The 17,609-nt window shown below is 41.4% G+C and overlaps 1 protein-coding gene across 4 annotated transcripts; it reads right to left on the bottom strand.

The window, feature by feature from the left end:
* Positions 1-850: 850 nt before the first annotated feature.
* pik3cd (phosphatidylinositol-4,5-bisphosphate 3-kinase, catalytic subunit delta) lies at positions 851-16,993 on the bottom strand. 4 transcript variants are annotated; one of them, XM_088366212.1, is made up of 23 exons: positions 16,764-16,993; positions 15,526-15,708; positions 14,227-14,345; positions 11,658-11,881; positions 11,281-11,457; positions 10,032-10,187; positions 8,245-8,334; positions 6,589-6,810; positions 6,021-6,117; positions 5,135-5,265; positions 5,007-5,057; positions 4,748-4,915; positions 4,496-4,617; positions 4,271-4,414; positions 4,095-4,194; positions 3,758-3,918; positions 3,178-3,287; positions 3,001-3,079; positions 2,749-2,916; positions 2,373-2,496; positions 2,055-2,200; positions 1,850-1,982; positions 851-1,779 (listed from the first exon to the last, which is right to left on the bottom strand). In XM_088366212.1, exons 2-23 carry the CDS (start codon positions 15,648-15,650, stop codon positions 1,642-1,644), a joined length of 2,985 nt encoding a protein of 994 aa, XP_088222338.1. In that variant the 5' UTR covers positions 15,651-15,708; positions 16,764-16,993; the 3' UTR covers positions 851-1,641. The 4 variants fall into 4 exon arrangements, with proteins under 4 accessions (XP_088222338.1, XP_088222322.1, XP_088222331.1 ...); XM_088366196.1 differs by having other exon boundaries at positions 14,117-14,345; positions 15,526-15,656; XM_088366205.1 differs by having other exon boundaries at positions 15,526-15,656.
* Positions 16,994-17,609: the final 616 nt, after the last annotated feature.

Below are 17,609 nucleotides of genomic sequence, written 5' to 3'. Positions count from 1 at the left end.
CTTTTTTTTACGCCCAGACAACACATTGGTAAAAGTGGTTAGCACGCCTGCATCACAATTCTTAGATGAATTTTGGTTCCAGGTATCTCGTGTGGACTTTGTCTGTTTCACTAGGGACATTGGATTCCTTTCACATTCCACAACGCATCCTTCTTAGGTTCATCAAAGATGCTACATTATCCATAGGTGTGAATGCTTGTTTGTCTATATAGACCCTGTGACTGACTGGCAAGCAGTCCTGCCTTTCACCCAAATTCAGCTTGGCTAGGCTCCCACAATCCTATTGAGGATAAGCACGATAGCAATAAAACCATAATGGTCCTCCTTAATTAGATGAATAGCTAGCAATATAAACACAAATGAGATGGGTGCATTAAGTTGAGAGGAACTGAAATGTGTTCATCCATCCATTTTCTATATTGCTTATTCTGTACGCAGAATTGCTGGGAGATGAACCCTTTCCCATCTACCTCTGGGAGGAAGGCTGAATATACCCTAGACACGTCACCACTCAATCACATGGCAAAAACTCACGTTGCCACCATCACTGAGCAGGGGGGAACTGAAGCCTTGCACACTGCACTGAAAGCAGATGAGTGTACCATGACATCATCAGCAATTAGGGGTATCCATCCATCCATCCATCCATCCATCCATCCATCCATCCATCCATCCATCCATCCATCCATCCATCCATCCATCCATCCATCCATCCATCCATCCATCCATCCATCCATCCATCCATCCATCCATCCATCCATCCATCCATCCATCCATCCATCCATCCATCCATCCATCCATCCAAAGCACATAAAGCAATATAAAAATTCAATGAAATGAAACAATGTAGTGCAAAAAGAACAGGCGAGATTCTGCAGAGGGTTACGAACAGCAGTCAAACAGGAAAATGTTGGTCAGCAAAGACAATCTCTGGAATGACTGGAATCTGTCACAGCTCTCATAGAACTACGGTCAAAATGCGACTTCATTATCAGAAATCAATAAATGTACTATCAGACAAAGAATACTGCATTGCATTAAAATATACTCAAAAGTTTCATCCTTTCATAGTTGATGAAATGATGCGAGTGTATGTTTCTTTTCTGTGCACTTCAACATGTCTCATCAGTCTAATCTCTGTCCGTGGCACCAATGAATAAAAAATACATTCAGTAATAATGCTAATAAACTTTCTAACTTTTTAAACAAAGTTTTGCAACACAATCTGATTCACACAAACTAAAGGCCTCACTCTTGAATGAATCAATTAAACACCATTATCAAATCTTCCTAACTAGTGGCACTGAAAAAGCAACACACTGCATATGAACTTAAACAGCAGTAAAACACCTTCAAAAATATGTTTGTACAAATGTTTAACATTAAATAAAATACAAATAAATCTGATCGTATCCTTACTCTAGTCCAAAAACGACAGCGTACTTTGTATAGTGCAAAGTTGAGGATGATTCATCTCTGATTCCAACCGTTATTTCAGTGTCCTTGGTTGCCTATTATTTCACACGATGGAGGCACACAATCGTAAACAATCATCGAACACCATTTGTAAAATGTCCCATTGTGATCGCTTGCCTTTTCTGTTTTTAAGATTGTCATTTTAGTTTAGCTTGGGTGTATGCTTTATGGTCTGTTATCTTTGGCCAGAGAGTGCATCATCCAGTTGACTTTGGTCTTCCAGCTTTCTCGCAGAGCCTCATTGAACTTTACTTTGAAATTTTTCAGCGCTTCTTCCTCTGATTTGCCCAAAGCTAAAGAGTCCTGTTGGGGAAACAACAAAACATGTCATAATGTAATTATAAGACGAGTGACTGGGATCATTTGCGCAAACCTTTAGGTACTGAATATCCTTGAAGGAAGAGAGTTCAGGCAGTCCTGCCGCCTTCATCATCGCAAAGAGGTTGACAAACAGTGTCCCATTCCGACACAGAATCTTATATGCCCGCTCGCAGTATTCCCTGAACCTGACAACAATGACACAATATTCTGTCACAAAACACAGAACCCCTTGTGGATTTAAAAAAATAAAATTGTACCTCTCAAACTTCTCACTGTTGTTCGTCCGTCCTTGTTGGATCACATGGACAAAGTCGTATGTCAAAATAAAAGGCACACGCTCCCTGTTGATGCCCAGTTTACGCTTGAAGTTGCCCAGGAAATGTCCAAAATCTATGTGAAACAACTAAAGAACAGTCGACCATTCACATAACTGGAGAAATGCTCAGCAGTTTCAACAAGATTGTCTGTGAGCAACAATCGACTAAAAGCCTTTCCATGAAAGTTTGTGGAAGGTGGCTCCACACTAAAGAATGCAGCCACGCCACCTTGTGGCAGATCATGTGTCGCTCGCTCACCTGTCCAGTTTCCCTGATCATGATATTGTCATTGTGACGGTCCCCGATGCCCAAAACGTAAGTTGCTACGCAGTAGCCAGCACAAGACAGCGTAAACTCCTCGATTGCTTGTTCCAGTTTGTCTCTGGTGAAGGGAAAAACAAGGAGAATGAGCCTGTTGCTAAAAACAAGAGACTTTTCGATCTTGGAAACATGGGATTTGTTTTTTGCACGGTGCATGTTCACAGGCAAAAGCGGCATCAAGGATTTAATAATATTTGGGCCCCTAATGCTGCATATTGATAATAATAGCTGCGAGGGTTCCTTTTAGTTTTGAGCCCTTAGAATGTGAATATTTATTTCAAAATGTACTTTTTGTAATTTTCTGGATACTCACTCTGGATTCTTAGATTTGAGCCAGTTGAGCAGGGCGTCCTTGTTAAAGGCAGCAGTTGCGGCACTGTTGCTGTTGTTTCGTTGGATATTGGCGATGGTGTCTGAGCTCTTCACCACCTCAATAAAGCCCATCTTGTTCCCAGTGGATAAGCAGCCATATGGGATCATTCTGTTCTCAAATACAGACTCCGATAACTACAGTCCTTCCAGGGGATGCGGGGCATGACAATAAATAGCATGTCTTGATCCCTACCGGAGATCCAGTCCTTCTTTCTTCCACAAATTCTCCATGAGCTGGATCATCTGGAGGGTCAACATGTCTTGTCGAAGATCTGCACATTGAGGGAGTGGAATAATTTAATTCTTCGTTCTTCTTAATTGTAATATAATCCAATGTTTGTGTGTGTGCGCGCGCGTGTGTGTAACTCACCATCCCCGTTTTTGAAGATGATGCCCATCATGTCTCCTTGAGTCCAGGGAGTCTTATACATCAACCAGAGTGGTTTCATCTTTGAGTCCATAAATCGGCACTTGTCTACACTGCAACAGAAACCACTTGATATGAGCGCATAAAGTTTTAAATGACGACGCAGATATTACGTTGTTCAGTAAGTGTACAGTGAATGGTGGGGACATCCATAAAGCAGAATCTACTTGACCAGCTACAGAAACTGTGAGCGAAAGGCAGCCGATGAGACACCATGGATTAGTTGCCAGTCAATCACTTTGCTAAAGCCACATTGCATTATTTGTAATTTGGGTTCAATGTAATCATACTGTCGATGGCTAAATCTTATTGACTGGTTTTAATGAGGTAATTATTTGTATGAATAAACATGACCTATGAATATTCTGCAGAGCTGTATTATAGTAGTATAGTACATTCGGTGCACCTACAAACTGCAACAACATGAGTTCAAATGTATGTGTGTGCGTGTGTGTGTGTGTGTGTGTGAGCGTGTGTGTGTGTGTGCGTGCGTGCATGTGTGTGGTGTGTGTGTGACTCTAACCAGATCTCAGCGAGGATGATGCTGGGGTTGAGCGGTGACAGTAGGTTGGACAAAGCGTCCGACTCCTTTCTGATGAACAGCTTCAGGTCCTCAGCATTCATCTTCTGGGGACCTGATTTGACAAAGTCACTGAGGACCTTCATTTTGCCCTGAGCCTCATTCTGTACATGGGAAATGGATCAAATCAAGACATTTGAATGCTTAGACATTGACTTTGTCTGTTTGTGCATTTTTTCAAGTTCTGTATGTTGGCAGCAGTGATATTCACTCAGTGATTTTTCAGAGGGTTTGCGTGCTCTCATTGCTTTTGCAGATTCGTAAACAACAAGTGGAGTACCTGTTTGGTTAAGAGCTTGATGTGGTGGATGTTGCCCCTGCAGTAGGCCTCAAGAATCAGGCCAAACCTTAAGCTGACAGAGGGCACGTGGATCTCTGACCTAAATTCAAGACAATGTTCAGTCATCAAGATGAGACACACATGTTGTTTCTGTTTGCTGCTGCGCCGTGCCTCACCTGAGATGCCAAAAGAGAAAGTGCCCGATCCTCCTGTTGAATAAGGCCCTCTCCAGCAGAAACGTTGTCAGGTCACAGTCTAGATAGGACTCGTACTTAAGGACCTGGACCAGCTGGATTAAATACTGCAGTAGCTCATCATCGCTGCGGGCAGAGAATGAGTTTCGCAAACATGTTCTACATACATGAAAGAGGAGCAACACATATGAACACGGATTTGACTACCTGAGCTTTCTGAGGCATCGGATGGTGAAAGAACGGACCGCAGGATCTGGAAAACTGTAATCTAAGAGCTCTAAGGCAAGGATAGCAGGAAGCTCTGGCCAGCTTCTCAGAAGACCCACCATCTAACAGTCACATTGCATGTTGATTATTAGCTCCACAAACGAGGATTATTTGTTTGTTCTAACATCCTGTCAACAGTTTTTTCACAAATTAAACTGCGTTTTTGTTGAATTACATAACAATCCCTGGTACCTGGATCACATCCTCTCTTTTATTCCACTTGGTGATGAGGAGCAGCTTGGAAAGACTTTCGGGATAATGCTCTCTGACTTCCATGCGGAGTTTCCACAACAGCTCCTTCTCGTCTTCGAAGAATTCGGTGTAGTTTTTGTTGTCCATTATTTCTTTCAGCTTCATGTTCTGCAGAGAGCAAAATAAGAATAAATAAGGATGACAATTGCCACATCATATAATTGTGAGCTAAAATAAAATGAAATATAGTCACGAGAACCTCTTCTTTTGTTGCGACAGCTGCATCACCGTTTGTCTCCATAATATTTATCTGGAAGGAGAGTCAATTTAATTGACTGAATGAAATATATTTGAAGTCAAATGTCAAGTGTTTTTGATAATGAGCACCTTGTCCAGCGGAGGATAGTAAAGAGGATGGGGCCTGATGTTCGGGAAGCGAATGAGAAGCCCAGCTGCACTATCAACATTGGGATTCTTCTCAACTGTTCCCATCGGATTCAACAGGTCACTTTTGTCATCTGTGGGAAAAATTACACTCGTGTGATGTGTTTGAACGTGTCCTAATGAGTGCATTGAAAAGTTGATCTTGGGTCAAAAAAGGTTGGCCAACCCTGCTCTCAATTGTTCAGAGGTGTGAAAGTGAGTGTGAATAGTTTTTGTCTGTCTGTTTTCCCAATTAGTTACCAACAGATGGATGCTGAACATCCAGTCACTAAAACATTACGCGTGTAAACATTACAGTATTGCTCTTACGCTGCCACACAAATCAGATGTTATACTAGCCATATCTCAGCAACACCTCAACCTATAAAATAACACCAGGTGTCAGTATTGCACTTTAATAATCTTCACGTTCTCTCTTCCAGTATAATTTTCAGGAATCCTTTTTTTTTTTTTTTTTAATTTATGCTAGTTTTATTTAAGTGGTTAACTTCTCTCTTTCTTTCACTTGTATGACAGTTACATAGATCATTTAAATACATACGGTTAAATATGCTTTTTATGGCAAAAGTCTGAGCCTGACAAATTTTTTTTTTTTTTTTTTTAACATTATTTCCACCCATCCATTCTTTTTCTCTAGTGTATGCAGTGTGGGTGAGATGGCGCCCATCCCAACTGACAGACAGGCAAAAGGCTCAAACTTCACACTTATGGACAATTCAAGAGTCTTCATTGAAGCTAACGTGCATGTTTTTGTCATGAAGCTGGAGAACATGGAAGATTCTATCTCTAATTTTGACAGGATAAAATTGCAGTAGATTGCAGTAAATACCAGGAACAGATGGCCATGTGGACAAAAGAACTTCATCGGTTTTCAGCTGGTCCTTGTAGTCAAACACCATGGTGTTCCCCCAGGCTATTGGACAATCCTGCAAAAACACAGATACCAAAACACTCTATTTTGTTGAAAATTCATGTGTTATGTGCTTTACTTCCGTTGGCCTTTTTGGTACACGTCTGCGAGACTTCTCTTCCAAGCAACAGAAGAGAGAAGTCTGCCAGAAAGCAGAAGTGAGGCGACCTGAGTCCATTACTGTTACCATGTTTGTGAGGCACATACTCAGTGCAGTGTGAAAACTCTGCTGTGGTTCTACCAGTTGTCACACCACAGTAGGAAGGGGTGCGGCAGAAGCTAAATGGTGTGAAAATAAATTTAGTATTCCTTGAAAACATTGACCAACTTCCTCAGAGTCGTGCACAGATAAAAGAGCTGAAGCAGATGGAGTACGAACCGCAGCCTGGCCACTGAACACACAATTGACGTGCACACACCCACAGCATAAACATGACCACACTACACATGTTCATCTAAATGTACTCACAAACTCATCACAACTTACTGCTTTCTTATTTTTCTTTCTGGTCGCTCTGGGCTTTTTGGCCTTGTCGAAGACGGCATAGAGGGCAAAGCACAGGCGGCTCATGCGAGGCAGGTCCTCCACATTGATATCAAACTCCACCTTTTCGTCCCATGACGGCTCAGAGCACACTGCCACCTCGGAGCTGGTCACCACCTTGCAGAGCAGCTCACTGCCATGAAACAGGCCAGCCTGAACCACAAGCTGGTGGGGGCATGAAAACACATAGTGAGTGAGGGGTAGACAAAAGTAATGTAATAAGAACATTTGACTGTAATTCAGACCATTACTCATCAGACGCTGGTAATATAGTACCCGTTACAATTTTTCGTGCAATGGCCAGACGTTAGGCCCACTTATTGGCCATATAAAAGGCATTGGCGATGATATACGTATATATATTTTTTCAAGCATCTCACTCATACACCTTCATAAACTGTGGCGATACTAATAGGTATTTAATTTTGAGGAAACCCATGCAAACACGGAGAAGACATGCAAACGTCACACAGGACAGGAAGGCCGAAGCTGGAATCAAACCTTGCACCTCTGAATTGTGCGGCGGACCTGCTAACCAATGCTCTACGCTGCCACCCCATTTGTTAAGCATCGTTTTGTTATTATCTTGTTAAAGGCCAACGACATTACACTACAATTCCACAAGTGTTTAGGTAAACATAAATTCATGTAACAAACATTCCAGTTCAGTCAGTAACATAATGTACCGGTAACTATATGTGACACATGACATTTTGAGAGCAAAATGCCCACCACAGTGAGAGGACGGGGACATGACATACAGGGTGGAAGCTTGAGTGACATTTGAAGATTTACATGCTTGACGAGATGATTAAGCGTTTCCTGTGTCACTCAGGCGATGAGTCAAAGGGTGTATGCTTTGCATTTCCCTTCAATACACAACCACTGGAGCCAAAATCCAATATTCATGTCCTGCCCTTTGCCAAATCAAGATAGCCCATGTCTGTATTGCCTAAATATAAGAGTGTCTCATCTCCCCTAGGGGTGTGTTTTCATGCATTTGCCTGCCAACAACTGACATGACGGATCATTATGTGATGGGACACATTTACCGTGAGTCATGAGGCAGCAGCTGGAAGTGCACTTACACATGTCAAAGCAACCTAAACGGTAACATGGTTAGTGTGCAATATGACGACACATAGTCACTCATTGACAGGATTCCCTACGTGTATTGCGTCTGGGAATACAAAAAAGTTGACCTGGCGTATTGTTGAATAAAAGGTCATTTTTCAGCAAACAAGATGTGCTCTCTAAATGAGTCAACAATAGAAACCAAAGAGAGAGGGGGAGGGTTTTCTCAGAATCTACAACCCAGAATGAGGCATGTACAAAAACAGATATAGGCCCTCCCCACTTCCTGTTTTGAAACATTAACCAACCGCTATGATGAATTATGGGAAGCGTGTGGTCAGAACCAATGTATCCCCCCAGTCCCCACCATATATATATATATATATATATATATATATATATATATATATATATATATATATATATATATATATATATATATGCATAAGGGTCTTTAAGTACAAGTGAAATTGAGACATTGAGAAGACAAAGTGGTTGTGAAATCCACTCAGATACACACAATACCTTCATTCCTTCATCGGCATTGACTCGGCTGCCCTGCAGCAGGTGGATGTAGAAAGGTTCATGGATGGACCACAAAGAGGTTGTGTTCTGCTGCATGAGCGAGTCAGGAGAAAGGACATTTATTCCCTCACACGTCTACAGTGTGTACATTTATATTGCATAAAAAGCACGCACGTCATGTTGCTACACTTTCCTATTAAGCAATATTTCAAAAGTTGCAAGTAACAAAATGCATGTTAAGTAGAATATCGGAGAAACAAAAGAACTCTAGTATGTGGTGCTTTTGTTTTGCTTTGACTTTTGGTGGGAAAGCGAAATGAGTTTGACCAGATAAGATGCATCATAAGGATTCTGAGGAATCCTTTTAATGCTGTTGTTGGAGTCGTTTCCTTTCTGCGTGTCTGGCTAGCTTCCTGTAACTGTCATGCCCTAGTTTGCCATTCAAAAAGCCAAATGACTGCCATAAGCAAATTTATTTTACTAGCCGATGAGGCAGAACTCTGCCTGCTTGTATTCACATTTTATAATGTAAACTTAGATAATTGACTGCAAATGAGTGATTTATAACACTGTTGTTGAAAGAGAATTTGGAATAAAACCAAATGAATAAAGTGTGGACAAGTAGTAAAAAGGATGGATGGATAAATAAAGCTTATTAGAACATTATATATGTAGTACAGTAGTTTATCGTTATATAAAAACAACAGCAAACCTTGTACTTAAGGGCTACATTTAAATTTTAAAACACATGAGCCATTTGTTGATGAGGCAAAACAAGTTAAAATGTGTCTGTAAATGTGTTTAATTAAAAAAAATCATCTTCATTTTAAACTTTATAATTAATTATATTTATAATCAACCAATTATTAAATGACGTTTAATGAATGTTAAATGTACTGTATAAGTAAAATAGCTTATTTTGATAAAATGTTTGAGTTGATTCATTTACAATATATATAATTAATTAATTAATGTAAAATTGAGTATTTTAACAAAATATTTTTAAAAATATTTACAATTAATCAACCAATTATTCAATATTAGTAATGAACGTTAACTTCACTGTATATGTAAAATCTCACTTTGCTGATCTAATTTTAGTTCAATTACAATAAATCATCGATCCATCCATCCTTTTTCTATACTGCTTGTCCCCACGGGGGTTGCAGGTGTACTGGAGCCTATCCCAGCAGTCATGGGGGAGTAGGCGGGGGACACCCTGAACCGGTTGCCAGCCAATCGCAGGGCACACAGAGACAAACAACCTTCCGCACTCGCACTCACACCTAGGGACAATTTGAAGTGCTCAATCGTACGACCAAGCATGTTTTTTGGATGTGGGAGGAAACCAGAGTGCCCAGAGAAAACCCACGCAGACACAGGGAGAACATGCAAACTCCACACAGGGAGGGCCGGAGGTAGAATCTAACCCGAACCCTCCTAACTGTGAGGCGGACGTGCTACCCAGTGCCCCACCGAGCCGCCTACAATAAATCAATTACCAACCAATTCCCAAATAAGATAAGCAGAGATTAATGCAACAAATACTACAAGGCTCTTGATAATATAAATGCTAGAACAGGGGTCACACTTTGTTCACTTCCTGCTCTCCAGTGCCTGCATCCACAGTCAAAGCAAGACATGAAATATCAATTATTTACATTGTGACGCTCATCACGTTTCAAGTGTGCCAAAGTCCGCAATGTCCCAGTGGAACAACTGTGACGATGACCGGAAGAGAGAGACGAGTGTTTGTGAAAGATGCAAAATGCCTGCTGACCTCTTACCTTCTTGACAGGCAGAGGAGGCGGTCTGGACAAAGACCGACTCTTGCACATCTGACTACACATCCTCCCATGCTCCTCTTGGTACTTGCTGATGGTGGAGTGGTGCACCACAGTGAGATGAGGGTTTTGGCCAGTTCTCAAACAGGAGAAAATATACTGGCATAAAGAAAAGACATGAAAAGACGTGACTTTGCATTAAGGGACTGGAGAAAGAGGCATGGTGATATATAAAAAAAAAAATAATGCACAATAATAAGTTTGTCTTAAAATTCTTCTGTTTGCACTCGTGTTCAAAGAGGCAGAGCATGCTCCCCTCCCACTAATTTCCAAATGCAACCTACGTATATTATTAACCAATCGGCAGCTTGTGCTTGTACTTGTTTCCATTTGTACTGCCAGATAAGATTACCAAAGAAGTTACCCAGAAGTCCAGCATCCTGAAAACACATGCAAGGACCATACTAATTGGGCTGTAGTTCTTGATGGAGGGGGGGTGATGTTCATGGACAGTTTATTTTGTGCGCCAGTAAAAAAAAAAACATATACTATGTCTTGAATTTAAAAAAAAATATATATTTTTTTTCACTAGAGTGGTTTGGTGAATGCACTTATGAAATTCGTGGGGTTCAATACCTCCAACAAGGTCAAGAACCACCGCTCCAATGGTCATTGGAAAAATTTGAATGAAAAAAAAAACAGCTTGCATGCATGTCTTTTGTGCTCTTAGTATTTCTTTTTGTCTTGGATAAAAAGACAACTCACACAATTTGGAAATAACTACTTCTTGCATGTTTTTATGTCAGTGCTCCTTAAGCTCAGTTTACCTTCTGTTTGGGAGGCTGTTTGTTTTCTGTCTAGATTAATGCAGCCCAAATCTTGTTAGGGCTTGAATGGATGCAGTTGCTTCCTGCAGTGCTGCTAGCTGGACTGATATGACTTAGGCCTGCAGGTAGCATCAATGGACTGTGCTTCCAACCAAACCTAGAATGGGGCATGGTCAACAAACTCGAGTTTGCCCTTATTCTACTACTTGACAGCCGTGGAACAAGCTGGGCTAAAATAAATTTTTAGTTTCATTACAGCTATGGAAACCAGAGATGCTAGTCTTAGTACAATCCAAAGTGTTATCTGCATACTATTTTATGGCCAATTTCCTACATTAGCGTGAAATGAATTTGCTTTACTTCATTTGAATTTGGAAAGTATTTCAAGTGAAAGTTATACATGAATAAATTAATTAAAAACTTACTTTAAATTGGCACAAGGGGTGTTTCCCATAGATGAACTCCCACCTGCCGTTGACCTGCAAGGTGTAATCCTCGGGCTCTTGCCGCAGCGAGCGAAAGATAGTGGCTTTCTTCTTCAGGGCACTCCTTATCAGAGCCAGTGGCAGGTCCTGCGGTTCCTGCTGCACCATGAAGCTCTCCTAGCACACATTAACGTTTGCATCTTACTCCTTATTGAGATTTTGAAGAGTTTCATCGTGAAGTTTGTGGTGTGGGAGGGGGCTTGTATAGCTGCTCACATTTCCCAGAATACTTCCTTTCCCTATAAACACCCTCAGGCATCCGTACCTTGTGGCCCCATCATCTATTCACTATGTAGACACATTCAATATGAACTCACATCACAAGCCTCAAACTTGATGTTGATGAACATCTTGGTGTTTTGTGACTTTCCACACATCGGCAGAGAGCAGCATGGCTCCAGGTCACACGGGAACATGTATGTAATCCACTGTTGCCATGGTGATGCCTGCCGCTGTTGAGCCTTCTCCTCACAGAACGCTCTTATCTTGGTCCGAAACTCGCTCACCTCATGGTTCTTTTGGGCCTCAAATTCATGCAGACCTGAAAACGACAAACGCTGGTGAAGCACTGTCTGACTTTCAAATGAAGTGTGCGTAGCAAGAAACCTCCAAATCAATCCTGTAATTTAGGTTTGTTTCACTTTTTCAATAAAAAACACATATACAAACATGACAAGCTATTATACTTAAACAGTCTACATTAAACAGCATGCTTTTTTTTAAATTTTCCAAGCAGAGGTCCGCTGGACTTGCAGCATCTCAGCTGCTGACAGGAGCAAAATGGGCAGTTTGATAAGGACAGTCAGCTCTGTGACTCCCACCCAATGCGGGACACAATCAAAGCACTCAGCATTTCCTTCCTTGACAGACTCCTCAACCCCAATGTACACAACTATTTAGCCTCATAGTGCTGGCTGTTGTTGTTGTTGCCGTTCATAATCAAATATGTACTATATAAATCATCATCATCGTCATCATCAACATCATCATCATCGGTTTAAAGTCCGTTTTCCAGGCGCCGCTGGGTTGGACTGGGTTCTTGATATGGCTTTCTTCCACCGGGAACGGTCCATGGCCATCTCGTGGTTGATGCCGAGTGCCTTCATGTCGGCTGACACGGTCGTCTGCCAGGTCTTTTTAGGTCGGCCACTGGGTCGTGTTCCCTCTATGTTATACGGCATAACTTTCTTCACCCAGTCGTTCTCGTCCTTCCTCACTACATGTCCGTACCATCGCAGTCTGCCTCTCCTCACCACATCCACTATGGCCTCCACTCCCTTCAAGGCTGAGTTTGAATGTGATTGGTTAATTCTCAGCTCTGCACTGTTTTTTTTCTCCCTCATTGACACACCACACATCCATCTGATCATCCTCATTTCTGCTTTGTTTAGTTTTTCTTCGTGTTCTGTTTTCAGGGCCCATGCCTCACTTCGGTACGTCATACTACTTCTGACGCAGGCTGAGTACACTTGGCCTCTCATCTTCAGGGATGGGGCCTTAGATGTCAAGAAGGGCATGAGTTCCCTGAATTTCTTCCACCCGCTTCTCACCCTTGTGGTCACTGCTAGGTCCACCCCCCCACCAGCGTTAAGCATGTCTCCAAGGTAGCAGAAGCTGTCCACCACCTTGTACATCTCCCCATCTACTATGAGCCACTCTTGCTCAGCTGGGTCTGCTTGGGCGACTTCTCCCCTGCACCGCTTGCATTTGAAGGTCTCACTTGCAGCTAGTACCCATCGGTGTACCCATCTCTGACAACCCTTGCACCGGATAGAGGGTTACTATATAAATAAATATGTAAATATGTATATATAAAAAATATGTATATAAAAAAGATTGTAGACCCCATAAAGGCTTAGTCTATTGTATTCTATTTTATCCTAGCTTTGGGTAAGGTAAAAGTAACCCTAACTACCATTGTCAGACCTGGAATTCCACTCAAGCATATAAAATATATGTCCAGGACGAGGAAACGTGCAAGTAACATCTCAACAGACCCTTCGCACCCAGGTTGCAGCCTGTTTGAACTACTCCCCTCCGGACGCCGTTGTAGAGCTCTGTACACTAAAACCAGCAGACACAGAGACAGCTTCTTCCCCCAGGCTGTCGCTCTGATGAACTCACACCACTCTTAGAGTCTCAGAGTCATTGCTGTGCAATAACATCCTACTCTCCATACCTTTTTTGAATTGTCTACACTGTTTGTACTATGTGTCCTCTCTGCATCCATTGCAGCCTGGTCATCCTAGAAGAGGGACCCTCCCATCTGTGGTCTCTTCTCAAGGTTTCTCATTTCCCCTAGCTGGAGTTTTGAGTTTTTCCTTGCCCTCTTGGGAGTTTAAGATCAGTTTAAGATCAGGGGGTGTTTGAGAATATCTTTCGTTCTTCACATGTCCTGAGTGTTGTTGTTAGTCACCTAAATGTTGAACAGAGGCTGTGATTTACCGAAGTCAAATTCCTTGTTTGGCACGCTCAAACATGGCGAATAAAAAACTCTTGAATCTTGAATCTTGAAAATGGTAACTGCGTATTCGATGTGTGCTTTTGACAGAAGGCCTCATAGGGTGCCATGTGACGTCGGCCAAGTGGATCTGTGTGAGTGTCTGGCTGTGAGCTGTGGCCGAGAGCAGCTGACAATGTGTGCACATTAAACTTGCCAGGAAAAAAACATACTGCAGATGAGGTATATGCTTTGCATTGGATAGCAAGAATTAGCCACAAAAAGGAGAATAAATCAGCTACCTGGTGATAGGTATCGAAAGGGAATTTTTCAAACCTTTGCCAATCAAAAAGCTGATTTGGCTATTGGTGAGTTTCTCAACGCGGTCACCCTCCCTGGCCACCAGTCGCAAAACACCCATGAAGGGCTGCACATCACTTATACGCCTTGACTCCTCCTCCAGCTCCTCCCTCTCGCCCGTCCGCTTGATGCAAGTGAAGACATATGCATCTGGTTGACCGAGGGCTGTGAACAGTGCCTCCCCTCTGGCCTTTTCCCAAACCATCTGAAAAAAAGTTGAAACAAATCTCTCAGGTAAATAATATATGATATGATATCAAATCAATCTCAGTTTCAGCCATCTTACTAGTACAAAACCTGCAGGTTTCTGCAAGAAAGCAAAAAAATGTGTGGGAAATGCCTGCAGCTACAAAACTAGAAACCTGCAGGCTTTTGCAAGAAAGCAAATAATGTGTGGGAAATGCCTACAGCAGAAAAACTAGAACAGCTGAAATGTAATACCACCAATCGGTCCTTTAAACTGTGACGGGTATGTATTGACTCCTATTTACTGTGAGTTTGAATGTGATTGGTTAATTCTGAACACAGCCACATTCCAACGCTTGTGCAACCACATTATTACGGGTAGTTATTTTTACTTCCCTTCTTGACACAAAGAAAGAACTAAAAAGCCCCCAAATTTCCAATTGTGTTGTACAGGTTTTCATTCACATTAATCGTGGAAAACGTTTTGATAAAGTCCTTATATCTAGTACTCCCTATGTTTTATCTTAGTTGATTTCATATATATATAGTATCATCGTATGTAATTTAATCCCTCAAGAAGAAATTCACTTTACACATTGTTGTATATTTTGATAGTAATTTAAAGTATATGAGGGAAAAAGACTAAATGGAATGGGGTCCTCTGGCAGCAATTCCTTTTCTGTCCTTATAAGTTCATCCAAAATGTCAGACCAATATTTTTTTGGACTGAGAGTCAGTTTTGTATAATAGTATATAAAATGCAGAGGAATTTGCACACTGTTAAAAGATGCAGAAGAAAATAAAGAGTGAACATGTTTTTGCCTATAAGTCTGATAATATCGAAATAAAACACTACAAAGAAAACTTGATAAATAACTTTCTGACTCTGAAAATTCTGGAGCACTTCAAAATAATAACACAAACAACCTGAGAGTCATTTCTTAATTATCTTAAAAGCTTCCAAGAGTATCATTACAAAACAAAGCTAAATCACACTGTCTGAGGTGGCAGAACGGTTGGCATGGAAACAGCACTTTCACATTCATAAAGAGCTTGACAGCAAAAAAGCCAAGGAGAAATGTGGCTTCTAAATATCCAAACTTGACGTTCACATTGGAGATGATTCAGCTAGTTTGATTTTCATAGACATGTTGGCCATCAATTATGCATAGAGTATACTGTTTTAGAGTTCACAGTACCGTTTTGATGCTCTTGATGGTGTCCTTGTGAGAGACAGGGAATGTGAGATAGATGCCAGTGGGCAAGAGGAAGTCCATCTTGATGCCTTGCTCGTAGTCCTGCTCCCACTCCTCCTGCATCCCATACTTCCCTGGGGGCATGGTGATGATGAAAGCCTCTCATTAACCGTCAGCTCCTCTGCGCTGCTCATCACAAAACAAATGTAGATACTTAATACAGTATGGCCGCCACCAGCAACGCATGCGCATAGTTTCAGTATCATAACATGCAGGGTGAATCCTCATGAAGGTCACAGGGTAGCTGGATCCTATCCCAGCTGTCGATGGGCTAAAGGTGAGCTATTCCCTTAATGGGTCGCCAGCCAATCGCAATGCACATATTGACCCTAAAACACCCATTGACACTCATATTTTGACGTAAGGGAAATTTAGAGGGTACAACTGAGATAAAAAGCATGTATTTGGAAGATGAAAGTCCAAGGCAAGGCGAGGGAGAATATGCCAAGTAAAACTGAAACTCTGAACCTCAGTACCGTAAAGCAGATATGCTAACCACTGTACTAGTCATCTGTGTTAAATATGAAGATGACAATGGCACTGGCTATCAATTGATCTAGCTGCATATCGTAAGAGAAATATTGTAATATTTTTTCTGCCGATCTGCTATAGCGATATAATAATCTACTATGACGTTCTTGTGATCATTTCCCAATGGGACTGACAATGTAATGCTATAACAATTGTGTGATACGTTGGAAAAATTAATGATGAAATGAAAACTGCAAACATACGGACATGCAAAAATTGCACAATTACACTAAAAATAAAACCAGGTGAGCTAATGAAAAGATGGCCTTATATAAATATTTTTTTTGAAAAAATTAAATGGGACAACTGTTCCAATCTATATTTGAATAAGTATGATAAACAAGCATATAAGAAAAACGTGGTTTCATGAAATGAAATGTTTAAGTGTTTTGGGAAATGTGATGATGCGCTTCCAACAAATCAATTACAATGTCAGTACAGACATTAAGTAATTCTACACTATTGATTATGGTAAGGGGACACTTGCAATGTGTGATCCATATAACGCAACATGAATGCACACGGCAAGTAAAATAGCAGCAAATGAGGAGAAAGCAAAGTTATTTTATGAGGAAAACCTTCAAGGGTAAATTCAGTCTGGTATTACTCATGACGACAGTGTGCGCAAAAATTAGTGTGAAAACACTTGCCTGGGAAAGCCTCACGCCGGGCATCTACCTCTTCGTGGGGTTGTCACAGAGAAGATGGAGTCTGCTATTCTGCCATCGAAGGCATGAATCACGCACCGTGACGCGTTGCAGCCATCGTCTGAAGTTGACATCAGGTGCACGAGAGTCTGTGGGCGGCAGCGTGGAAAGCGTCCACGCTGGTGTGTCGCGCACACGCGGACTGAGCGTCTGTGCTTCACGACGCAGGTGCAGTCAGCCAAGGGATTGTCTGACAAAAGTATAGCTTCCTGCACGCGAAAACAAATGTCAACGTCAATCGACAAGGGAATGTGCTAACGTAATGTTTCACGTGACATGCAATCCTGTGAAACTATCTTCAGAACGATGCTGTACTACCACGCGACCCCAAAATAATGAGTTATATCCAATATTATTTGCCAGTTCTAATGAAACACCGTATTGGCCCGAATATAAGACGACCCTGATTATAAGACGACCCCCCCCCCTCTTTTTCAAGACTCAAGTTTGAAAAAAGACTTTTTGAACACTAAATTAAATTTTTATACAGAAAATGATTTCATCTGAAACAAATGATTATAACAATATATTCGAGAGAAAATGCATCTTATTCTGCCTCATTCAAATCATGTCTATCACATCTTAATATCTGAACATTTAAATATGTAAACTAAAGTGCAATCACATTTGTAAATTAATGGCTTCTGGTTTTTCACAGCAACATACTCAGCCGAGACCAGCAACCTTTAACTTAAAGCTGCGCACAAGTGAATGGGTATAATGTCTAGACCCCAAATGTAAGACGACCCCCACTTTTTCAGTCTTATTTCAATGCAAAAAAAACATCGT

Source organism: Syngnathus floridae, chromosome 2 (assembly GCF_059516105.1).
Source record: "Syngnathus floridae isolate MCC-2025c chromosome 2, RoL_Sflo_1.0, whole genome shotgun sequence".
NCBI classification, from domain to species: domain Eukaryota; kingdom Metazoa; phylum Chordata; class Actinopteri; order Syngnathiformes; family Syngnathidae; genus Syngnathus; species Syngnathus floridae.
Note: the sequence above shows the minus strand (reverse complement) of the source record. Positions and strands in the feature narration are given on the sequence as shown.

Excerpts from the sequence above, each read along its gene's own strand:
- pik3cd (XM_088366188.1), bottom strand. The coding sequence starts at position 15,666 with ATGCCCCCAGGGAAGTATGGGATGCAGGAGGAGTGGGAGCAGGACTAC. Across the intron at positions 11,882-14,116 it reads CAGCTTTTTGATTGGCAAAG|GTCTGCATGAATTTGAGGCC; the intron begins GTTTGAAAAATT and ends TGTCGTTTTCAG. Across the intron at positions 4,195-4,270 it reads TTTCTCTTTTGGCATCTCAG|GTCAGAGATCCACGTGCCCT; the intron begins GTGAGGCACGGC and ends TCTTGAATTTAG.